This window comes from Oryx dammah, unplaced genomic scaffold, assembly GCF_014754425.2.
Source record: "Oryx dammah isolate SB20612 unplaced genomic scaffold, SCBI_Odam_1.1 HiC_scaffold_6, whole genome shotgun sequence".
NCBI lineage: Eukaryota > Metazoa > Chordata > Mammalia > Artiodactyla > Bovidae > Oryx > Oryx dammah.
In genome coordinates, this window is record NW_024070190.1 from 41,656,246 (window position 1) to 41,683,003 (window position 26,758).

The 26,758-nt window shown below is 41.5% G+C and overlaps 1 protein-coding gene across 1 annotated transcript in view; it reads right to left on the reverse strand.

Moving 5' to 3' along the window:
* The window catches only part of ARID5B (AT-rich interaction domain 5B), a 191,277-nt gene that overhangs the window by 155,140 nt on the left and 9,379 nt on the right, over positions 1–26,758 (reverse strand). The window contains exon 3 of the mRNA XM_040242298.1: positions 2,905–3,130. Coding sequence (XP_040098232.1) covers positions 2,905–3,130 — 226 coding nt within the window. The remainder of the gene's footprint in view (positions 1–2,904; positions 3,131–26,758) is intronic.

Below are 26,758 nucleotides of genomic sequence, written 5' to 3' on the forward strand. Positions count from 1 at the left end.
CCAAAAAAAAAAAAAAAAAAAAATCAGTCATCTAGAGATCCTTTTATCAGGTCACATTCCTTGGCCTTGCCTCAATCTTTCTGAATGAAGAATCTGGGAAAACTGGCCTCAGCAATCAGTATTATTTAAAAAATTTCTCTAAGTGAGTCTAATGAACAACAAGATTTAAATACCACTAAGTACTTTGAATATGCATTATAAACTAATTTCTTCTGGAATCAATTATTAAAAAGTTACATTATGGACATTTTTAGAGTTCAGGAAGATCAAAACCTCTAAATGTCTTGATGAAATTAAGAAGTTGAGTTTCTTTTCATTCATTAATAAACTATCAATTTTAAATACAAAAACAGCTCTGCTATAAATACTCTTGTTTATATGCGTGACATCAAGCTTAACCATCTACACATCCTTTCGTCCCCCATGGGTTTCCTGTTTAGTTTTTTATTAGTAACAGTATATTTCATAACTTTAAAAAAAACAAACAAACAAAAGGAAGGTTTTAATGTTAAGAAAAACATAAGACAATAGCAATACAGCTTAGATCATATATTAGGCAAGTAACACAACAGCTGTATTATTCAGCATTACCACATGTCAGAAGGCTAGTCACATGTGTTCACAAAATTGGCCTTGTAACAGCCTATATAAGAAAATCAGTTAAAAAAAAAAGGAAAAAAAGAAATTGTTTGGTTTTAAAATAAAAACCACTAGATTAATAATTTTCTCTAAATGTGCACATGATAACCAGGCCACCATAACCAAACTATTACTGTCTGACATCTAACAGAACATGCCAAGAAACTGTTGATTATTAAACTCAAACTGCAAGAAAGTATTAATGCTATTCCCAAAATATAGCATAGCTCATCACAAACCAGAATCACACACAAGACAAGTCAGTTACAGGTGTTATTCAGTCTCTTTATGCCAATTAAAATAGTCTGAGTTTGTTGTAGTAGTTAAAATCTAGGTTAAAAGAAAAAACAGGAAGTTGTCACATTAACGCATAAAATAGGGCTATGAAAATCAGCATTGTGCTAGAATGAAAGAAAAAGATGCCTTAATATGTTAAAAGTGAAGTTCCTCTTTGCCTGAAGGGGAAATAACTGGTCTAAATCAGAGGTCAACAACATTGGTCTTGAGCAATGTTAGAAAAGTAAGTCAGTGAATGCCACCGGGGAGACACAAAAGAGAAAAAAAAAACAAAAAACAGGAAAGGACACAAAAAATTCATTGGAGAAGACAGTGTTAAGAAAAAGCAACAGAATTAATTATAGAGCCCCTTCCATACACCAATACACACCTATCACTGGGTGTTACATCTCCCAATGACCCTGAAGTTTCCACGTTTTCCAGGCTTGGAGGTTAATTTGCCTAAGTCCACACAGCTAAGTAAGCAAGAGAGTCAGGATTCAAACACTAAACAGAATAATGACTCTAAATCCCAATTTCTCCTTTAAAGCTGTAGTGGAATAGGGGAAGGAAGGAAAGAAAAAACCATATAGTTGATGGCCACCACTGAACACGAAAAGCTCTTGGGGGACCTAGGCCAGGAGCTGCCAGCCAGCGGCTCCCCTGCTCTGAGGTTGCTCCCTTGATCCACATTAAGTAATTCATCTGTCTTCCTCGTTTTGCTTTCCTGACAGTCCTAATAAATGTCATGTTATCTACTCAGAACAAATATTTTAACTCTCCACTCATTCAATTTTAGGTGCCTCAATTAAGACAATGCCTTGATAACAACTGAAAGTGAAAGTGAAAGTTGTTCAGTTGTGTCCGACTCCTCAGGACCCCATGGACTGTAGAGTCCATGGAATTCTCTAGGCCAGAATACTGGAGTAGGTAGCCTTTCCTTTCTCCAGGGGATCTTCCCAACCCAGGGGTTGAACCCAGGTCTCCGGCATTGCGGGCACATTCTTTACCAGCTGAGCCACAAGGGAAACCCAAGAATACTGGACTGGGTAGCCTATCCCTTCTTCAGCAGATCTTCCTGACCCAGGAGTCGAACCGCAGTCTCCTGCATTGCAGGTAGATTCTTTACCAATGAGCTACGAGGGAAGCTGCTGCTGCTGCTGCTGCTAAGTCGTTTCAGTCGTGTCCGACTCTATGCGACCCCATAGACAGCAGCCCATCAGGCTCCCCCATCCCTCCTTGGGATTCTCCAGGCAAGAACACTGGAGTGGGTTGCCACTGCCTTCTCCAATGCATGAAAGTGAAAAGTGAAAGGGAAGTCGCTCAGTCGTGTCCCACTCTTAGCGACCCCATGGACTTCAGCCCACCAGGCTCCTCCGTCCATGGGATTTTCCAAGCAAGAGTGCTGGAGTGGGGTGCCATTGCCTTCTCGGAGGGAAGCTACTGGAAGCTGCTAAATGCCACGTGTTATATCATCCATTTTCTAGCACAAGGCTCCACACAGAGAAGGTCTTGTGACCCAACAGGTAACATCCATTTCTCAAACACCCAGTCATCTATCCATCCATATTCCCAGGTCCTTTTGCGATTAAAGAAATTACATATATATATATGTACATGGGAGAAGGAAATGGCAACCCATTCCAGTATTCTTGCCTAGAGAATCCCAGGGACAGAGAAGCCTGGTGGGCTGCCATCTATGGGGTCGCACAGAGTTGGACATGATTGAAGCGACTTAGCATGCATGCACTGGAGAAGGAAATGGCAACCCACTCCAGTGTTCTTGCCTGGAGAATCCCAGGGACAGAGAAGCCTGGTGGGCTGCCATCTACGTGGTCACACAGAGTCGGACATGACTGAAGCAACTTAGCAGTATATAGGTACACACACACAGAGATATGAATGATAGTGTTTCCAGAAAAACCTACAATGAAAGAAGTGGTTACTGTATACGGCCACGTTAGATTTAGAAGTACAAACGATAATTACCAAGGTCAGCCTTTTCCTTGAGAACATCTTTGAAGTTGAGTCCACTATTCAAGGTTGACTGCCGATACTTCAGCAGAGCTTCCTTCTGTCCATTCCTTCCCAGGGACTCCGTTTTCACGGACCCAGCTTGGAGACCACATCTCCACTTGGAGAAATCAGAATGAACCCACTTGACCAGGTCTTCAAGCTTCACAATCACCTTTTCGGAAACAGCAATGACTTCATCCTATAAGAGGTAGTTGGGAGAGAACAACAGTATTGGTGGTTCTGAAGTAAGTAATACATCTTTCAATAAAGCCTATCTGAAATACCATTTGAGTGGTTTAATCTAATGTGCGCAATGTGGTTTTTTTTTTGGTGACAGAGGACCTTCAATAACTCACTTCATTTCAAAGGTTTTTCACTGCTTGTGGTCTAGCTGAGGAGTTAATTTATAGGATTTTTTTGTTATGTGCTTAGAAAATGTCCAAAAATTGGGCAATAATTCTAATAGCTATTTTTAATGCTAGTTGCCAAAGCTCAGTCTCCCTTTTTGACCACTTGGGTGAAAGCTAATTTTTAGGTGCCATTAATTACAAAAGTGAAAAAGCAAGAAATAGATGACTAATGGTTAGCCTGTCTTTATATAAATGGTCTAAGTAAATCTGGGATTCTTGGAACTCTGACTCACCCCCAAATTCCTATGTTTATGGTACATTTTCCCTTGGCTTATACACAAATATTGAATTTAACTTTTGTCCTAAAATTAAATAAAACTGTGATGTAATCCCAAAAGAAATACTTCATAAATGTTATGTGCTTCCCACTGAAAGAAACTTACACATTCTCATGTTTCTTAAAAACTTTGTAAGTTGAGAAATGAACTGATTTTTTCTCTTAATACATATGGGGTAAGAAGCAAGAGGGTGGGTGAGGAGAAAGCCTTTGAATCTAAGAAAAGTAGTTGAAACTTAAGTTTCTCCTATGGATCATAAATTTGAATTTTAAGCATCTTTAATTGTTTCCAGGAAACAAGTAACTTTTCTGACTCAGAATTAATCCAACAAGATATTTAATAGATATCCATCCATGGAGCAAAGGAGGGCCTCTCTTTCCCAAGGATTCTTTGAAAAGGCTTAAGAAGATCTCACTGGGTTTAAAGTTAGATTATTTGAAGCATTTGACATTTCAACTTGAACTGACTTCTTTCATTTCTTTTACTTCACGTTTCTGAAGAAAGCTGAGCTGTGAAAACCCCTAAGCTTACAAAATCTTAGAAATATTTTTGACAAACAACAACAGGAAGATGTCTCTGAGCTATTAAACAAAGGGAATTCACAAGTGATTTTGGCTAATTTTTCTATAAAACATGACTCCTTCTTCTCTCCCACCTACACACACACACACTACACACTACACACTACACACTACTCCAAAGCAAACAAAAGAGGGTTTATTAAGGTAAGCTTCATACAGTAAAGAGCCCTGGATTTGAAAACATTTAGTCTTTTTAAAATGTTTTAAGGTAGGATCTAAAATTTCACTTTTCCTCATCCAGTTCCAAGCTGCCTCTGAGAAGAGTTTGTTAGGTAGCAGCAAAATAACAAATCTCAATCAAAAATGAAAAGTAAAACTTTTGTAATGGAATCCTTTCCCTTATCATGATTAAATATGAACTTCCACTAAATGGGAGACAAAGCAGGAACTGTTTGTATCTTCTGCTCAAGAAAAAAAAAAAGTCAATACTTTTATAAACAATGGGGCATATTAAAAAGTACCATTTCAATGGATGATTTCACTCAGACTCACTACACCATCCTCTTGAAATAAAAGATCTGTAGTCGTCACGCATTTTATAGCTATTACATGGTGATTATTAAATGCCAGAATAAAAATTCAGGCTGGGTATTGTTTCAAAGCATATGGGAACAGCTTCTGGAAAGGGCAAACCAGGAATCAAGTTTAGAATATACTGGAAAATAATTAAGTATCATGGTATATAAGTCTCAACATTAGCAAAAATGGAATTTGGCAACAATTTTACCAAATATGGTTCCCTAGAAGAGACAAGTCTGGAGATGAGTGTTATTTTCAAATAGCTCTAACTATGATCAAATGATTATCATTTCAATTACCAGTTGCTTCAGATCTTTTCCAAGAAATGGCATGACTAGCTCTGGCTGGCTTCCAACACCCGCCAAACAAATCGTTTATTAACCAAGAGAAAATACAATCCTTATGATGTCATTGATGAATAAACCCTTCTTTCAAGATCCAGTCTATGGATTTAGTCCTCCTTCCTCTTTCTCTCTGAAACAGACTTTGTGAGTACTATGAATATATACAATACATAAAAATAAATGCAGGAATTCAAATAAACACATATTAGCCGTAAACCCAAGTTTGGATTAATTGTGAAACCACCAGTATGTCTCACTGTGGATTCAGAGAAACTAGCCCTACAACAATGTCAAATGCCAGGATTTAGAAGGAAATCTGATAAGCAGAGGAGGGGGAAGAAACTAAACAACCCAAAAGAGCAAAATAGCCAACATATATATAGAAAGTGTCTCAGGAAACATTACTTTGTATACACAATGGCATAAATCACATGTTCATATTTACTATTCTGAGCCAGTGCTGACTACAGTTCCTAATACCACTCTTAGGCAAGTCTCTATAGCTAAGAAAAGAATTTCAATAAGCTCATCTAATAATTACATTAGCTCTCTGCAAACCAAAAATTAGCATTAGATAAGTATTGCTGACTTACTCTTAAACAACACAACAGGAACATAAAGAAATACACTATTATTCTATTAACGTGCCTTAGCTCTTTTAACCCAGAGCCGAATCAATATTTATACAGACTGAGTTGGGACACTTTCTAAGTTCATATCCCCTTTCATCATTGTTTTAAGCTGCCTATTTCTGTCATTTGGATTTTGTTTCTCCAACTGTGTAGTAACAGCATACTCAATCACAGATTCCTCTAAGTCAAAGGAGATCCTCTGGTCATGTATCAGCCAGCTCATGTGTGTGGCTGGCCTCTCCAAGTGTTGTACAAATTGAGAAATTTTACATAACGTCTCCAGACTTCTAACTCCTCTTATAAAATAAAGTGACATCTGAAAAAAAATTATAATAACCCAGAAAACCCCTCTCAAAACAGGAAAGTTGAAACTGAGTAGGGGTGCTTTCTTTAGATGGAAGGGAAGCCTTCTAGCTTGCCACAGACCCCACCACTCCGTCACCTTACATTCAGCCACCGTTCCCTACCTGCCTGGCCCCTTGGACAGGCACCCATCATCTAAACTTCCATGCCCTAATTTATCCCCACCTCCTTCATGTCAATGATGAGAACAGTAAGACTCAGTGACATGTCCTACTGCCAACTTCAGGTGGAAGTTGGACAAGAAGCCAAGTTTCCTCTCTGCCAACACAGCATTCATCCTGGACTCTGGAGCCAGACTGCCTGGGTTCAAATCCCTGTAATTTCCTCCCTGTGAAACACTGGGCAACTTTAACTTTCCTGTGCTTCCATTTTTTAAACACACTTTTTTTTTTTAAGTTTAGTAATACTGTCTATCTCTGATGGTAATGGTGAGGATTAAATTTGTCAACATAAATGAAGTGGTATGTCACACCGTTATCCTTGTTTCTCTAAATTAGTGTTTTCCAAATAGTACCACACAGAGATGAGTTTAAATGGTTCATGGATAAATGTTTTAAAATTCAATATAACTTACTGCATATTTATTCTTGTAGTAACTTTCCACTTATGGGGAAGTGGTACTGGCTTCCCATTTATAAGAGACATAGAAAGTTTCTTTTTAAAAAAATTTTGTTTTAAAAAAATGGGTTTGAACAAAAGCATTAAATAAAATTAGGAGATATGGGTATGGCAAAAAAAAGTCTTGATGCTATGAAAATAAAATTTGGAATGGTACCTTATATATCAGTGGTTCTCAAAGTATGGTCCAGGAGCCCTGGGGAATCCCCAAGACTATTTCAGGTGGTCCATAGAGTCAAAACAATGATCAAAATAATACTAAGAAATTATTTGCTTTTTTCACTCTTATTCTCTTTCAAGTGTCTAGTGGGGTTTTCCAGTGACTATATGACAGATGGTATGGCAAAAGAGTGAATACAGAAGGAGATATGAGAATACAGCTGTCTCTGTTAAGCTCAATGGTAAAGAAATTTACAAAAATGTAAAACAATGCCACTGTTTATACTAATTTTTTTTGTTTTTGAAAATATGGTTAATTTTCATAAAAATGTGTTACATTTACATAATGGGTTTATATTGCCATTTTCATTTTATTTTTAAAATTAACTTACAGTAAAACTTCCTTTTTTGGTGTACAGTTCTTTGTACACATGGCAACTACTGATCTTGCCTGGTATGATTTTCTCTTCTGCAAAATGTCATATAAATTAAATCATACAGTGTGAAATCTTTTAAGACTGCTTATATTTCACTCAGCATAATGCCTTTGAGAGCCACCAGGCTGCTGCCTGTATCAACAGCTTGTTCCTTTTTTTCTGCTGAATAGTACCCCATGGTATGGATGTGTTCCATTGAGGAACACTGGGTTGTTTCCAACTTTGGTGATTACAAATAGAGTTGCTATAAATATTCATGTACAAGTTTTCGTGTGAACATGCATTTTCAGTTCTCTTGAATAAATACCTAGGAGAGGGACTGTTGAGTCATATAGTAAGTATATATTTCATTTTGCAGAAGCTGCCCAACTGTTTTCCAGAGTGGCTATACCATTTTGCATTCCCACAAACAATGTATGAGAGTTCTAGTTGTCCCCTGTCCTTACCAGCACTTGATACTATTACTGTTAATTAACTTATTATTGCCATGTTAGTATGTATGTAGAGGTTTCTCATCATGTTTTTAATTTTCATTTCCCTAATGGCTGATGATGTTGAACATCTTTTCAGGTGCTAATTTGCCATCCGTGTATCCTTTCTGGTGAAGTGTGTATTTAAGTCTTTTGCCCGTTTTTAAACACTGGGTTGTTTATTTTCATATTGTTGAGTTTTGAGAGTTCTTGTACCCTCGTGATACGTCTTTTATTAGACATAGGGTTTGAAAAATTTTTTTTTCTATTCTGTAGCTTGTCTTTTCATTCTTTATCAGTGTGTTTAACAAAAGTTTTATACTTTGATCAAGTCCAATTGATCATTTTTTAATTTTATGGATTGTAGTTTTACTTTTATACCTATGACTTCTTTGCCTGAGTTCTGGTCATGAAGAATTTCTCCTTTGTCTTCTTCCCAAAGTTTTAGTTTTACAAATGTAATCCATTTTGATTTTTTTTTGGTAAAGTGTGAGCTTGACAATCAGTTTTTGCATATAAATGTCACATTACTTTTATTTTTAAACAAATTGAGCATTTAAAATTATTTTAAGTTTTAATTTCTAATACCAGTAGGTATAATCCACATAAACCAAAGCACCTCTGTGGTCCTAAATAATCTGAGCATAAAGGGTCTTGAGTTTAAAAACTTTCAAAACCACTATATTATTAACCAAAGCTATTCTTAACTTTTATACACAATGGAATATTACTCAACTATTAAAAAGAATGCATTTTAGTCAGTTCTAATGAGGTGAATGAAACTGGAGTCTATTATACAGAGTGAAGTAAGTCAGAAAGAAAAACACCAATACGGTTTATTAACAAATATATATGGAATTTAGAAAGATGGTAACGACGACCCTGTACACAGACAGCAAAAGAGACACAGATGTAAAGAACAGACTTTTGGACTCTGTGGGAGAAGGGGAGGGTGGGATGATTTGAGAGAATAGCATTGAAACATATATATTACCATATGTGAAACAGATGACCAGTCCAAGTTCAATGCATGAAACAGGGCGATCAAAGCTGGTGCACTGGGACAACCCTGAGGGATGGGAGGGGGGTTCGGGATGGGGAGACACATGTACATCCATGGCTGATTCATGTCAATGTATGACAAAAACCACAATATTGTAAAGTAATTACCCTGCAATTAAAATTAATTAATTTTAAAAATAACAATTTAATAACAACAACTGTAGCTTTGTCTTGAAACTCTCCCTCTTGTTAATAACTAGGAAGAATCTGAGATTTTATTCTACTTCACACTTATAAATTAATCTGTCAGTTTCATGGATGCTTATAGAAGACACAGACTGTAAGCAGAGACAAAGGATGGTTTACAGTTCACAGCAATAGCTGCAGTCAAAATACCACCATCTGTATTGGATGTTTGATACCCAGCTCCCAAAAGGAGATTCAAAGAGGCCTAGATGAGACATATACATAAGAGTGGGGTGCATTTCAGGGGAGGAACCCCAAGCATAGGGAACCCCAATCTTTTAATACTGGGCAATAAGTATGCCTGCCCTTTGTTCTGGAGGAAGACACAACCTCCATCTCCCAAGGCTGTTCACGACCTAAACTTCCTTGAAAAGATAGTTGGAACAAAGGCAGTCAGTAGTTCGGCTCACTAGATGTGCAGATACTCAATGGACCCATGAAGAACACCTACCCAACAACTATTCAATTTCTTTCCTCCCTCATTCTACTTCCCTACAGGGAAAATGTGGGAAGGCACACATCCTTAGGTTCCTTCTGGGTCCAGTCTTCTTTCTCTGCATATCACTCCCTGAAGAAACCATTCTCCATGGAGATTCCAGTGTTAATCTCTAAGCCCATGACTACACTCTATACATTGGTTCCAACCAGTGGGTTTCCACCTGCATCCAGATTCCAGTCCTTTGTTCAGTCCTCAGTTTAGATGTCTCAAGAGTCAACTCACGTTCAGCGGAACTGCACCACTTGGCTTATATGTAAGAAAAGAGCTTAGTTGACGCAAGAATTTAATATTCCCCACTATGATTAACTTTTTGCCTGTATCTATTCTTCCTTTCTTCAATAAGAGATTGCTAATTTGCTAGGCACAGAATAAAGACATTGTTTCCCTGCTTCCCTTACAGCCAGACGTAGCCACCTGACCAAGTTTTGACCGATCGGATGTGAGTATCAGTAATGTGTACAACTTCTGGATCAGGTCCTCAAAGGGGATGGATATACCTTTGGATCATACAAATGGAAGCAAATCTCTGAGGAGAAAAAAGATAGATGCAGTCAAGTCTCAAAGATTTCATGGAGCAGAGTCACCACATTAAGCCTGAACCACTTACCCACAGGCTGTGACATGAGAGATTTTGAACTCCCAGGTATTTAAACGACTTTAATTCTGGGCCTCTGTTAGCACAGCTAAGCCTATATGTATATATATATTTTTTAATATATTTTTTTTACTAACATATCATTCCTCAGGAGAGAAGATATGAACAGAACCTTCCCTATAGCACCATGTGGTACCCAATAACAGACCTTCACTGAGGAAAGCCATATTCAGCTATGTTAATAGAGCCCAAAGGACAATAAACACATTAGTGTATTATGTGGGGACTGGCAGGGAGGAGGAGGGTTAAACGAGAATAGGAAAACATGGCTTATTCACCTCAATCATCCTCAAACATCCTGTGTTTTTAAAATGTTCTTTGTAGAGCAGTTGAAATGTGATAAATGTCAGGAACACAAAACACATTAATAGGTGATGTTAGCTAAAAAAAATTGTGAAACCAAAATAACAGTCTACTTGGTTCCACAAGAGTGGGTAATTTGAAAAAAAAAATTAATATAGACCAGTTTAAAGTCTTTATTGAATGTTACAGAATTGCTTCTGTTTTATGTTTGGGGGTTTTTTGGCTTCAAGCATGTGGGATCTTAACTCCCTCACGAGGGATCAAACCGGCACCCCCCCAACTGGAAGCAAAGTCCCACTGAATTGCCAGGGAAGTCCCAAGAAGGGGAGTTTTTCATCAAGACAGAAACTAAAACTGAAGACAAACTTTAAAAGTTAGTGATGTCCTAACCACTGGAGCGGGCGTGTATGCCCATGGTGCACACCAGCAGACTCAACCAAGGAAAAGAAAGCGCCCCACTGAGCCTGGGTACACTGACCACTCACTCCTTTATATCCAAGCCTCCCTCAGATACCTGCCATTCAAGACCCTACCCTTCTGCCCCCTCACTCTCCCTGTAACACATCTGTGTGTCCTGCTAATAGGTTATCTATGCAAAGGGTTAAAGGTTTCACTCGGCAGGCACGTGGGCATCAATCAGAGATCCAAGAATATCCAGCAAAAGAGAATGGCAATGTGGGTCAACAATACGAAGTTTTCACTAATCAATAGTGAAATGAGAACAATGAAGACACAGCAGTGTATATTTCAAGAAACTAAATATGCTAGATTTCAAGGACTATCCTTGTATCTGTCAGGATCCCAACAGGAAAAAGATGGAATATTTGAATAACGATAATCACAAAGGGACTAATAACAAAGATGTTGGTGGGTGTAAAAGAACCTTAAGACAGCAACAGCCCAGGAAAGTGGGCTCATAGCAGCTCACCTGTCACCATTCCTGGGTGAAACTGTCAAAGGTGGAGGGAATGGTTACAGGATCAGAGAAGACCTTCTGTCAGTGGCTTTGACTTTCTCAGCGGGACACCGACAGTCTGTGGGAACCTCACAGGAAAGAACAGGATAGACACCTGCCTTCACTCTGCTCCATCCCTCTGTCTTCTATGGGGAACCTTGATAGAAGCGGTCCAGGAACTCTTGTTAATGGGGCCACACAGGTGGGCCCTCAGGGCAGAAAGAAGGGAGCAATGCTAATCGAGAGAGGCTCCCTACACACTCTTTTGTGTTTAAGACTTCATATCTCTTCCTTTCATCTAGTGGTGTTTTAGAGGGGGAAAAAAGATATTATGAGGATGGCAATGGATAGTAGTAGCTGTTTTCTAATGTCTTTAACTTGACAAAATAAAATGATACCAACACTAACTTGGTCCCTGAAGTGGGAATTACTGAGCTTATTACTTGTGACATGCTAAGTTGTTGTTAGGCGTCAGTATTTGATGCTGAATTGCATCATTCTCTCTCCTACAATAAACACCTTTTTAATGGCAAAGATGTTTGTTTAACTTTTACGTCTCTTGTGCTTTCTAAGGAGCCATGGACTGTGCTGGGCTCAGAGCTTACAACAAGTGCTTCTGTTGACGGCCCCCACCCCTGTCTAGATGCTTCATGCTAGAAGAAACTAAGAGGGCTGAGGACCTAGCTAAGAGTCTCTAAAACTAGACTCTTAAAACTAAGAGTCTCTCGGACCCAGGTTCAAATGTAGCTCTACTGTGTTTAATGTTAGTGTTGGGGTGTAACATTATCTTGCCCAGGTCTCATCTTAAAAAGGCAGGGCGGAGGGAGATGAATAGGACAAAAGAACCCACCTCATAGTGTATCTAGCCTATGGTGTAATTCTAGTACAACTGTCAACACAGGCATCCTGGAAATCACGGCTATTACTACATATAACATCACTGTTACTGAAAAGGCGGGGGGCTGGTCTTCGCATGTCACCTGCAACGAACTGTGTACTTCCTAACTCTTAAATTCTTTGTCTGGGATGATATCCCTGTAGCTCCTGATGGCTGCCTCCAAGGCAAAGATGAGCCAGAAAGCAATCAAGAATGTCTGGGCTTCTAAGTTCTATTCCTCAACCCTCAAGGATACAGCAGTGACAAACTCTGAGGTACTTTATTTTACCCACACTAATCTATGAATTCAACAGATATTTTCTCACCTAATCCCCATAAGGACTTGCTGAAGTAGGGGTTCTCAGGCCCATTTTAGTGATGAGAAAACTGAAGTAGAACCAGAAACCAGCTTGGTAACCGTATGGTCTCTGGGAAACTGGTCTCTTTTTTTTCCGGCTGTGCTGCAAGGCATGTCCAATCTTAGTTCCCTGACCAGGGATCGAATGCATTCCCCCTGCAGTGGAAGCTGGATTCCTAACCACTGGACCACCGGGGAAGTCCCAGAAACCGGTATCTTGAGCCTTTACTTACTCCTATCCTGGAGTAAGTAAACCTTCCCCACCTCCCACCAATTTCCTAGGGTGGGTGGGATTTAAAGTCATTTTGCAACAGAAAGTATTTTAATTTTTATTTTGTTTTTGTCCCCAAAGTAAGACTATATGCCTTAATTTAAAATGTGAAGAATTTTCTGTTGTCTGAGTGATGAAGACATCCTCTCAAGTATGCTAAGGTTTAATCTGACTCCCTTAACATGATGAAATGGATTTGCCATGGAGGCTCCCTAGTGTATTGGGTTCCAATTTCCCAAGCCAGTCCCTTCTCTTTCAACCACTGCCCCCTCCACCACCAGATGTCTGGGTGACTTTTGTGGCTCAGTGGATTTTGGAAATTCATCCTGGCACAATTAGAGAGAGTAAGCAAATATAAGACTGCTCTGAGGGGCAATTTGTCAAATGTAATGTGACCATCCTTCATGGCTTTGCCAAAGGCATTTGAGTATCATACAAGTAATTCAAAAACCCTAAATATTTTATGTTCCTAAATACATTTTTAATACACACTAATCTAAAACCTGTTAGGCAGCAGTCTGCTCCCCTACCAGAAGGCCATCTCGAAAGAAAACCTAAGAAACATCCTGTCGTTAATTCCCCGTTCCATTTCTTTTCCTTTGGATTTACCATGCATTCATCTTTTTTCCTCCCTAAGATTAAAAAACAATTACACAGAAACAAGAAAACACACCCCAGTATTCTCTCTAAATAGGGAAGCATTTGATATGTAGAGAAGATGCCTTCAGTCAATCGTTGAACCAGCCTACCCTTCCTTTAGCCAAATTAATAGGGTGTTAACGTCACAGTCTATTTTTTCTTAACTACTTTCAGGCTGCCATAATAAAACTAACTTGGCACTCATATACTTAGCTCTGGCCATTAAAACAGAAGCAAAAGAAGATAAAGGAGCACAATTCCAGTGTTAAAGCTCAACCGAGGTACCTATAAAGAACATTCTCTAAAAGCACAAACAATAACAATAGAACTCAGATTCAACCACCACCCAACCCAGATGTTCTAACATGCTGAGTGACTTCAACTCATTACTTTCTCATCTCCTGATCATTTTTTCACCTAGTGTTATAGGCACATGGCACCCTGCCCAGGTACTAAGTTCAGTGGGGCCCATATTCCTTTGAGATCCTAAAAGGAAGAAGAAAATTCCTTGTCCCTGTTGGTATATGAAAATCACAATGGGAGCCGTCCAAATTAGTCAAAGTTATTGGTGATCTGGCAACAGCATCTTGATATACAGCTGCCATTAATGAGAAGAGCAGTCTTCACAATCATCAAAAGCCTTACGCCTATTTAGGACACTTTAATGTAGAAACCAAGTAAATCTTCTTATTTTGTGTAGCTTTTATTTAAACATAAACATATGATTTAGACATGCTCCCTCCTGTTAAACTTTTTTTTTTTGTTCTGTTTGCTTAGTGCAGTTCACATTATTATCTTCACATGTACAATGGCAGTGGAATAATTTGAGACCCAGGGCTTTATTTAATAATGTAATTATCCTATATTGGATTACTTAAAAGGGGCTTTGTATTTTAAAGTTCTAGTTTTTCCCATACTGGCGATATACTCTGACACAGTAAATGATTCAGGCATTAGTCAAAAGCTCTAAACTCAGTTTGGAAAAATATTGAGTGTTTTTGAATAAGACAGGATTAGCATAAGAGCCAATCTGCAACCACAGTTGGTGACCTTTCTACTCCTGTTCAAGGACTGTGGTGTGGAGGTCAACACAGCGGACAGACCACGAGCAACGACAACCGCCTTATTCCAACTCTCCGCCACCTCAGGGATGGTATATAAACCAGAGAATAAAGCCCAAGTTTTCCTCCAGGTACACTTCCTGAAGGCAGGGCTGTAACTTGTCTCCCATACCTTCTGATACTTTATATACTACCAGGAGGAGTTGAATGAGTGAATGAATGAATAAATGCCATTGTGTGCTCTGACGAAACAGCTGCAGAAGGGAATCCAGAAGGAGCCATCACAAGCTGAGCATTCACAAACTGAGCTTCGGCCAATGCTAGTCTGGAGGAATCTTGTTTGAGTTTTTCCCCAACTCAACTCAATCTGATCCAATTAAGCCGTATTCTGCTGTGTGCCAGGTATTGGGCTGAGGACCAGCCATGGACAGATGAGGATGAAGATGACTTCCTTAAGGTGCTGCCCAGGGCTCCTGTTTCTTGCCTAGGAAGTGAAGGTTCCTCTCGCTCGCTCTAGTCTCCTTTGCCAGAGAACCCATTCATTCTTTCACGGTCAATGTCTAGGACATATCCTTGAGCCTCCGCTCTAGGCACAGTAGGGGGCCAGGGAAGAGCAACAGTCTAGTGGGGACAAGGGACACAGACAGTAAACCACAGCCCTCAGCTAAAAGTGACTTATAGAATGAGAAACTGTCATAAGCGATCTCATTCATTCAACAAGTATTTATTGAGTGCTAACTATACATCGGACTTCCCTAGTGGCTCAGTGGTAGAGAATCTGCCTGCCCATGTGGGAGATGCAAGTTCAATCTTTGGGTCAGGAAGACCCCCTGGAGAAGGAAACGGGAACCCACTCCAGCATTCTTGCCTAAGGAAGCCCACAGACAGAGGAGACTGATGGGCTACAGTCCATGGGATCTCAAAAGAGTCGGACATGACTTAGCACCTGAACAACTATATGTCAGGCTTTGGGATTATCATCAGGAAGTACGTAAACATCCCTACCTTCCTGGAGCCTACAGTTGTGGCGGAGGGGTACTGTGTCTGTGTTGAGGGAGAGGGATGTAGGGAGTCAGATAATAAAATATGAGGCTAAAGAACTAGAAGAGACCACAATGGGAGGCAAGGCGTAGGACTGGGTATGATGTCAAAGCAATGGTCAGGGAAGGTCTCTGCTGGGACCCTGAGGAAGAGAAGGAGCAAGTGAGGATAAAAGGGGAGAGAGGTGGGAGAGGAACGGTGGACACTGCACACAGAAGGAGCAGAGGATGCAAGGGCACCGGGGAGGGACGTGATGTACTGTCAAACTCAAGGTGAAAAACAAATAAAAAGGAAAAAACACACAACATACACACATCCTCGAGTTGATGCGTGCTTCTAAATTTAAATCCAGACTCCTTTCCTCTAAATTTCCGGCAGGTTTAGCACGGCAGCTACTCCATAAATCAATTTCCACTATTAAAATACTGACTTAGTGAAGTGAAGTTGCTCAGTCATGTCCGACTCTTTGCGACCCTAAGGACTGTAGCCTACCAGTCTCCATGGGATTTTCCAGGCAAGAGTACTGGAGTGGGTTGCCATTTCCTTCTCCAATATGCTTAATGCCACCCTTTTCTCAAATTTTTAATGCCTACATAGGTATGTTTTAAACATTTTATCAAAAACCACATTTCATCTTCCCTGAAACAGATGAGTTCTCCTATGAAAGCAGCTAATTTCCACAGAATTTAAAAGATGGAGGGCCAGCTGCTCCCTGACATATGCATGAAGTTGAAGGGTGGCTAAGAGATGCATATCTCCTATAGATCCACTTGTCAGGAACAAACTGGGACAACAATCCCTTTCATTTGGATGTTTAGGTCTTCTTTACATGGCTCTATGCCAACCTGATTTAATGCCTCTCCGTAACTATGGCGCATGGAACGTACCTGTGTTTTTACACACTTAGGAGCCTGTTTAATTATACCAGTTATAGGTCCTCATTCCCCTTCTCCCTATGGACTCATCAGCACACCAGACACAATGCCCTTTCCAGCAAAACTCCCCTAATTCACTGGTCAAGACATGAAGTTTAAGAAAGACTCAATATAACTTGTTGACATGGTCAAAGACTAACAAACCTTTGACGGATTAAAGTGATCAGCTATCTACTATTAATACATACTTCATCTATAATTAAATGTCCAGAAAAGTGGGTAGGTGTTTGGAAGGAGCCACTCAAGGAAAATACAGAATAACAAAAAAAGGAGGAAAAAAAAGAGCAAGACAGGGTAAGAGGATTATCTTCCAATCCTCACCAGACTAGCTTTATGCTAAAGTGACTGTATCCACTGACTGTAGTGGGCATCCTCTATGAGGGTGCCCAGTGATCCCTAGCTGTCTGTATTCATGCCCTTGTGTGATCCCCTCCCCTTGAATGTGGGCTGGACACAATGTCTCACATCTAACAAACAGACCTACGGAAAAGTGATAGGATTTCAATTCTGAGATTAGGTTACAAAAGGTCTGTGGCTCCTGGTTTGCTCACATACTGTGAGGGAAGCCAGTTACCATGTTGGAGCTGGCCTGTGAAGAAGCCTGTGAGGCATGATAAGGAACCAGGGAGGTCAAGGTCCATGGCTAACAAGGGAGAAGGGTCTCAGTCCAACAGCATAGGAACAGACAACTGAGTGAACTCAAAAGTAGATTCTAGTCCAACGGAGCTTTGAGATGAGTAAGGTCCAGCTGGGCACCCTGAATGAAGCTTTGAGAGACCCCGATTCAGACATACCTAGCTAACCTTTACCCAGACTCCCAACTTAAAGAAACTATGAAGATAATGTTTTAAGATGTGAAATCTGGAGTAAGTTGTTACACAACAATAGAGAGCTAGTATACTAGTCTTTAAACACAAGATACTTTTACACATTTTTGTGTGACAATGAAAGTCTGTGAAACAAGTTGCTAAATAACAGTTTCAACTATGTCTGGAAATAAATTTCTGCTAAGAAACTGACAAGCCAATGGGAAAATGCTTTATGCAACTGCCTAAATCCTGGAAATACTGCCTTCACAAGAGATATTCTCTTTTGAGGGGTTCAATTCAGTTCAGTTCACTTCAGTCGCTCAGTCATGTCCGACTCTTTGCGACCCCATGAATCACAGCACGCCAGGCCTCCCTGTCCATCACCATCTCCCGGAGTTCACTCAGACTCACATCCATCGAATCCGTGATGCCATCCAGCCATCTCATCCTCGGTCGTCCCCTTCTCCTCCTGCCCCCAATCCCTCCCAGCATCAGAGTCTTTTCCAATGAGTCAACTCTTCGCATGAGGTGGCCAAAGTACTGGAGCTTCAGCTTTAGCATCATTCCTTCCAGAAATCCCATGGTTGATCTCCTTCAGAATGGACTGGTTGGATCTCCTTGCAGTCCAAGGGACCCTCAAGAGTCTTCTCCAACACCACAGTTCAAAAGCATCAATTCTTCGGTACTCAGCCTTCTTCACAGTCCAACTCTTACATCCATACATGACCACTGGAAAAACCATAGCCTTGGTTTTTGGTTGCAGTCACCATCTGCAGTGATTTTGGAGCCCCCCAAAATAAAGTCTTACACTGTTTCTACTGTTTCCCCATCTATTTCCCATGAAGTGATGGGACCAGATGCCATGATCTTCGTTTTCTGAATGTTGAGCTTTAAGCAAACTTTTTCACTCTCCTCTTTCACTTTCATCAAGAGGCTTTTAAGCTCCTCTTCACTTTCTGCCATAAGGGTGGTGTCATCTGCATATCTGAGGTTATTGATATTTCTCCCGGCAACTGGGGGGTAGCCACAGAAATTTCCCAGAATACCATAGAACAATGTAGGGGCTTCCCTGGTGGCTCAGACAGTAAAGAATCCACCTGCAATCCAGGAGACCGGGTTTGATCCCTGGGGCGGGCCGATCCCCTGCAGAAGCAAATGGCTACCCAATTCAGTATTCTTGCCTGGAGAATTCCATGGACAAATGAGCCTGGTGGGTGGGCTATATAGTCCATGGGGTCTCAAAGAGTCGGACACAACTGACGGACTGAGCACATAGAACTATATACATGTACCTGTCAGGATGGAAGGGCCAAAGCAAAATATAAACCTGTCAAGTAAAGCTAACTTTATCTCTTCTAAGCAACTAGAGGAAGAACAGCCAACATTACTCATCTCTTTATCACCCCCAAAGTACCCTGTAGTAATAAATATTGGTTGAATTGAACTAAGTTTGCAATCAAAAGCCTATATTTAAAAATAGAAATGGCGTGCCTTTAAGAACAATATTACATCCTCAGCTATTGCAGAAGAATCCCAAGCGTCCTCTCTCTCGTCGTCCTCTCTCTTGTCCTCCTCTCACCTTTTCAAGGGCCTTGGCACAGCTGACCATTTAGACACTGTCCTGCATACACATACAATCTACAGGCCCTGCAAACACATAATCTTCTAGTCCTCGTGGCCAAGATCAAGGCAAGGCTTCTCTTTGCTTTAGCCAAAGAGAAAAAGGCAGAAAACAGCCTTAAAAATTAAGGTGAAAAAATATTAAGACAACTGAGGTATTCAACATTCTGACATGCTGAAAATGTTTTCACTCCACTGCTTTGAGGGGTCATTTGAGGAATTCTGGGGGTCAGGAGTGATTTGAACACCTGCTTGGCTGTCTATTGAATTACTATCTAGTAACATCCAAAATGTGGAGAAACAGGACCTATAACTATAAAGAAAAAAGCCAGAGCCCACTGATCATTTTAAAAGACACTACCATGTGTGTGATTCATATAATTTGCATTAGAAAAAAGCATCTTCCGCCTTTTTACTAGAACCTCCTCCTTGCCTTCCCAGATTGTTGGGGCTGCATATTTTACAACCTGATGCATTGTTCCTGAATTCACATTCAGCCCCCAGGAGCACAGAACACAATTAGACTATTATGAAGAAGGTCCGCAAGAAACAGAATGGAACAGGTTATTTCACTTAAGACATACAGAATTCCATTATTTTCTGTATTTACAACCCATGTACACTAGATTTTGGAAGGCTGGTGGGGAGCTTGAGTACTACAGCAGTGTTTTCATCTGAATTCTAGTCATCTGATATGCACTGTGGGATGACCCCCAAAGCTAAAGGATTTAATGGCCCAGCAGGCAGTCTCTGTTTTGAAGAGCCTTCTTCTAAGCTCCCCCAACCATTCTGGCTGGGACCCTATCCCTTTATATCCATTTGCTGATGCTTTCTGCTTTTAAAAAGAACCTGGCATTACACATCTTAAATTGGTTTGGAATGCATTCTGTACCACCACCACCAAAAGAAGAAGAGGAGATGACAGAGGGTGAAACTAGTTTCCAAATTAGGGGTGTTTTGAAGAATAGGAACTAGGAGAGACTTTTTTTAATGGTGGGAAATGAGGATATTTAAAATAAATTCAGTGCTGTGACATTCAGCTCATCGACATCAGGTTTCCTGGAGGGTGCATCATGAAAGGGGAGAGACCCGGGAAGCACCAGGTCTGGATTTCCTTTGGCACACTGAGATGGGACATCTGAAACGCAGGTTTTGTCTTTTGACTCCCATGTCATTTTATTTTGTTGTGGCTGATGGAAGAAATGCCTCCTCGAGGTTCTTTAAGACCCAAATGGAATAGAGCTCAACAGGCTTGAGGGTGCCCCATTCATAGGGACTGGAAAGCTCAAACACACATCAAAAAAAACTCTGAACCTAAACACAAGAAAAATCTTTTGGAGAACGGAGAACCAGGAAGTTTAATTCTGTTTAAATTGATAATTTTCTTAGCTTTTTTTTAAACAATAGTTAGAAATCCAATGACTCAACCAATAAATTACTTATTAAGGTGATACTAACAGTCTTAGCAATGTGACAGACTTCATGGAGACAACAAAGTTAGGATTTGATCCCAAACCAGGAAGGGCAGGTTGATAACTCACATCTGCTAAAGGCCTGGGTCTGCTATTAGGCAGACCACGGTTTGGGGCTTTATGCACATATAAATCTCATTTGATAATCACAGCCCAGTAAGACTAGCCTATTTCACAGATAAGGAAACAGGGACCCCAGGAAAATTCAGTAATGGACCAAGATGACATGCAGCCAAGAGGCAGAATACACCTGCATGTGTGGTTCTACCAAGCTTCAAGACGAAGAGTTGATATCCTAACTAGCAAGAAACAAGACGTGAAATTACTAACCAGCCCTGCCTCCAGGTTCAAGTCCAACCTGACCTGCTAGATAACCCCAGGTCCGGCCCCAGTCTACCTCACTGTCCACCAGACCCCTGCTGCTCTGCCGAGGGCAGACCACTTCCAATATTGGACCGTCCTGCCTTTCTATTTTTCTGTGGCTTCTTCTGCCTCCTCGCACACTCTCGTCTAAATCTCCACCCATGAAAGCCCTAGGTATTTTCAAGGGCCTGATGTACACAAGCTCCCCTTCTCCAGGCCGCCTTCAGCATGGCTGCAGGCCACCTCCGGACTCACTCACTCCTTTCTCTCCACATTTCCATCCCTGTTCCCTTTCTGACTGTGGGCCCTAGTTTGTGCATCCATCCATTCCTTCCATCCCTCCAGACTCTCTGGCTGGAGAGAATGATGAGGGTTTTGTCCACCAAGCTGCCTGAGCTCCTTCCTTTGCTGCCCCTTTAAGACCAAAAGGTTCCTTCTGCTTCACTACACAAAATGGGCCGAATATGAGAAAGTTTTAAAAACTGTAATACTCCAAAGCTTTGCTCTGAAGAATGCAAGGTGGCAGTCCATGGGCCACATCTAGATTGAAGACACATTTTATTTGGCCCCCAGTGTTTTTTAAAAATTGGATGGAATTGCCAACTATAACTACACAAAAATATGGCTTTGGGGCACTTCTCTTGGAAAATGGAAAGATCTGGCAACATCAAATGACACTGCTGCCCTGCAATGATGAGCAGGACCTGAGGAGCAACGTAGAGACAAGTCACGGCTCCCTGGTTCTTCCAAGCATCACATGGTCTTCCAGCCTTGGCTCCACCCACTTTGGCTTCCTGAACGGGCCCACACCTGTGCCTCTGCTCTGGGTTCCCCTCTCCCCTCTTCAGGTAAGGTGGATTTTGAACAAGACCTTGAAAGATGGATACAGAGGTTGTGTTATTTTATTACTTCACGGGGAAAAACCTCAGCAGATTTTATACCCCTTTTCTGATACAGCCCCGTTTCTTCAGCTTGTTAGCAGGACAGCATGAGGGTTTTGCCCTCTGTGTTCTGGAATCAAGACAGCTCGAGCTCCCATTTAGTCTCATTCATCATTTACCTGATGAATTAATTTACAAACCTGGACAGCCTAGCCTCTCGGGTTGCCCTCTTGCAAAATGAAATGACTATCTCATAGTATTATGGTTACATGAAAGGTCCAAGTGAAGTTGTTAGCAGCAGTTTTACTACTACCTTTATTAAGACCATTTTAGTACAAATACCTAGAGTCTGTCATAACGAGTGAAGAAACAGAAAAACAAATATCGTACATTAACTCATACAAATGGAATCTAGAAAAATGGTACACATGTACCTATCTGCAGGGCAGGAATAGAGACGCAAACAGAATGGACATGCGACATGGGAGAAGGAGGGAAAGGTAAGACAGTCAGAGAATAGTGTTGATATATATAACTACCACGTGGAAGAGATAGCTAGTGGGAACCTGTAGTATAGCACAGAGAGCTCAGCTCGGTGCTCTGGGATGACCTAGGCGGGTGGCATGGGGTGGTGTGGGATGGAGGTTCAGGAGGGAGGGGATATATATATATATATATACACACACACACACACATAGCTGATTCACTCTGTTGTACGGCAGAAACCAACTGCACTGTAAAGCAATTATAGTTCCATAATAAAAAAGAAGCCATTTAACACCTGAAACTAACACAACACTATAAATCAATCATACTCCCAATAAAATAAAATAAAATAAAAAGAAACCGAAAAAAATCATTTTAGACCAGGGGTCAGGCAAATGTTTCCTGTAAAGGGCCAGACAGTAAATATGTTAGGCTCTGTGCATACGTTCCAACTATTCAGCTCCTCCAGGATACTGTGAAAGCTGCCAGACGGCTGTGACTGTGTGCCAATAAAACTTTATTGACAAAACAGGCAGTAGGTCAGATTTGGTCCATAAGCCTTAGTAGGCCTGTAGGCCCCGTTTTCTACTTGTCCACAGCCATTCTGATGATGTAAATCAGCTCTGAAGATGCTGCTGCTGCTAAGTCGCTTCAGTCGTGTCTGACTCTGTGCGACCCCATAGATGGCAGCCCACCAGGCTCCACCGTCCCTGGGATTCTCCAGGCAAGAACACTGGAGTGGGTTGCCATTTCCTCCTCCAATGCACGAAAGTGAAAAGTGAAAGTGAAGTCACTCAGTTGTGGCCGACTCTTAGCGACCCCATGGACTGCAGCCTGCCAGGTTCCTCCGTCCATGGGATTTTCCAGGCAAGAGTACTGGAGTGGGGTGCCACTGCCTTCTCTGAAGGTGCTATGAGGGGGTTAATGGGATTTAAAACAGTAGCCCTCTTCAATGGGTGTCCGTGGGCAATGTCTAACCCGTTGACTGGATTCACCAAGATTAGGTTCAGCTCAGAAATCATGCCAAAAGGAGAATGCTCCCACCTCTATATCCTACCAAGAAACCTCATACCAATCTTCACCAGAATCTCTCTAGCCCTGAGTTCAAAATGCCTCCACAGATCTTCCAAGTACGACCAGGCACCTGTGTCATAGGTCCCTGTATTTTGCCTTTACCAGGCTAACCGGGCCACAAAATCACCTGTTTATTTTGGATTGTTTGATTAGCCCTGCCTGTACTCCCCACCCAACAAGAAGCCCCAGGTCGGCAGGAGCTGCCTGATTTCCTACCTGTCTCTCCAGGAACCAGCACGACCTGCACACAGACGCCACTCTGGAGGGCCTGAGGCTGGGTCTCCTTGCCTGTGAAACTGCAGAGGTGCCTGGCGCCTCCCATGGGCTTGTGGGAGCGGGTGAAACGCCTTAGTGCACAGGTGTGTGGTATTACCATCAAATTAATGCATGTCTCAGTCAACAGCCAATCTGATTGCCTAGTTCTGAGATGGCAGGATAGAAGCTTTTAAGAACCATATGCTGAATAAATTAATAAAAGACCAAAAGAAACTTTTCATAAAGGCTCAAACAAAGTATAAGTCAGTATATATTGAAAATCCCGATTTTAATTCTCAATCTATTCTAAATAGGGGGAACACGAAAATCACCTGGTGGAATTCAGAACCAGGTGTTTTCAATTCTGCCCGAGTCTTACCTATATGTGACTTTGGCTAAGTTACTTAAGACCTCTTTCGGACTCATCTGCCTCATCCGTCAAGTGTGGAAATATCACAATACTACCAACCTTGGAGAATTTCTTTGATAATTAAATGAGTATTTGATTTATATGTTAATATATATATAATGCCTGACACGTTATACTCAGTCAAAAACGTAACGTCACTGAAAACACTGTGGGTGAAACTTTTGCAAATGGTTTTAGAAAAGAGCAAGTGAGGACACTTTCTTTGGGTTGTGCATCTGGAAGGAGGAGGTGTGAATGTGGGTTCCAAGATGACAAGCATGGAGATGGGGTCTCTCTGTTCCGGATAAATCAATCAGGCTGCCTTTTCCTTCTTCCTATGGGAGAGTGAGTAACATGAAAACAGAAATCTGGGCATCAGTCACTGTGTTCACGGTTATATCCCAGTGCAGGGAACCCGCACATAGTAGGCTTGCAATAATCATTTCTGAATTAAAGAAATCATCCATGAATATCAGATGGTGGCAGAAATGCCAATTCCGTTTATCACCAAGAGTGCCATCTTGGCAAAGCTTTTCTTGAGACAATATAAATATCCCTATCAGAGGGCCCACCTGGCTCCAGGAAAACAATTGGAAATGAGGGTAATAAAGGTGAGGTCCAGAGGGGACCTGAATATCAACCCTGGTTTTTCCATGTAATCACTCACTCTTTGGTAAGTATCTCATCATTAGAATAAAGGCCACACCCTTCTTCAGCGATTTCATAAAAGTGATGTCCCACAGAGCCACTGCTAAGGACTACTGGTATAAGCCTGCTGGTGCAGGACCATCCTGCGGGGAGGGCCCACCTGAGGACACCCATGGGAAGCACTTGCCTGCTTCCCTCAGACCATCACCTCAAGAGAGCAGTCCTTTCCCGAAGCAGTAGACCACTGTACCTGAGGGCCTGGGTTCTGGTTCTACTCGTCACTCACTAGCTCTGAGCACATCCCCAAGACTGTTCTGAGCCACAGTCTCTTCATCCATTACATAAAGGGGGCTTGACTAGAACAGCCTGTGAGGCTATTAAAACATCCAAGGCTCATTAGACAGGAGCCTTTTTCTTACACAGCCATGGCCAGCCTTCATGGTCATCTTAATAACAAAGCCAAGAGCTGTCCGGCCAGTCCTGCCTACCACCACACGCATCTGTACAGATGGCAGAGGCACGGGGACCAGCTGCACCATGGACAGGCCAACGTGACAGCCAGGAAAAGATCGCAGGACATTAGCACAACCAACTCCGCATCAGACTCCTTCACCACAGGTCAGTGGCCCTCATTCCAGAGTACGTTTCCAATCGGACTGCTGCCAAAGTTGGGTTGTCACAGAAGAAAAATAACTAAACCTGGGCCTTCATTAAGGAAAGTCTGCCATGCTGTGCTAAGTAGCTTCAGTCATGTCTGACTCTTTGCGACCCTACGGACTGTAGCCCACCAGCCTACAGGCTCCTACAGGTTACCATGCCCTCCTCCAGAAGATCTTCCTGACAAAGGGATCAAACCCGCTTCTCTTAAGTCTCCCGTGTTGGCAGTGGGTTCATTACCACTAGCACCATCTCATAAGCCCCAAGGAAAGTCTGAGGACAAGTAGTAAGTGAGAACATTTTTATTATTTGGTACAGTATCTTGCTACTTTGCCTTTTTTCCCCAATGGTACTCAGAGCTGAGCTCAAAGTAGGTGATGGCAAGCAAAGCTTGGACTAAAGGGAAAACCAAAATGATTTCCATTTCTGATGTTCCACGAGGAATGTGGAGCAGCCTAGCGACAAGTAACTTGGTCTGTTATCTCTGTAATGTGCGTGGCTTCCCTTGTGGGAATAAAACACACAACACCATATATACCTATCTGTATATATACACACACACACTTTAACATATACATGCACACACATTTTTGAGCTTCCCACATGGCTCACTGGTAAAGAATCTGCCTGCCAAACAGGAGACATGAGTTCGATCCCTAGGTGGAGAAGATCCCCCAGAGAAGGAAATGGGAACCCACTCCTGTATTCTTGTCTGGAAAATTCTAAGGACAGATGAGCCTGGTGGGCTACAGTCCATGAGGTCACCAAAGATTTGGACACAACTTACTGACTAAACAACAACAAATACATATTTTAACATATTCCTTATGAAGAACACACAAAAAATAGCAAGATTAAATTATTTGTACTTAGTTCTTTGTCTCTAGTTATACTGTATTCTTTTGTGCTGGTAAAACAACATGTGCTTTAATTAGCAAATATCTGTAAATAATTTACTTGCTTTTTAAATCCAACAGAACAATGGGGTCGATTTTCACATACATTTACCCAGCACGCATGCTGGGTCTTAAGCCAGACTCTCCCATTGTTCAATAACTACATCAAGCTGTCCAACTCTTGCTGCTCTCCATGGTGCAGAGGTTGGTGGGTAGGGAGCTAGAAGTCCAAGTCTCAGAAGCCACTTGCCATTTTGCAAGACCTCAGAGGGCAAGCACATAGTGCTGTCCAGCCCAAGCTACAGCAAACTCTTATGATCTTCAACCCTGGAGCCTTCTGCAAGGGAAGTGGAAGTGTGCCAGGGCTAAGGGCACTGGAGTAATGGCTGCTGGATGCAGGCATTCTGTTGCCCTCTGCCCCCAGACAGTGTGAGCCCCAAAACGTAAGACACGACGTATGAGGTCCGTGAATCACAAACCTCATCTAGGCTCTGCAGGGTTAAAACTGGGCGCTGTGTGTGCAGTGCAAAGAAAGATGTTAAATCAAATGAGAATGACTGCTCTAGGACTGGAGGCACTATTATTTTGAATAAGATTGAAAAGG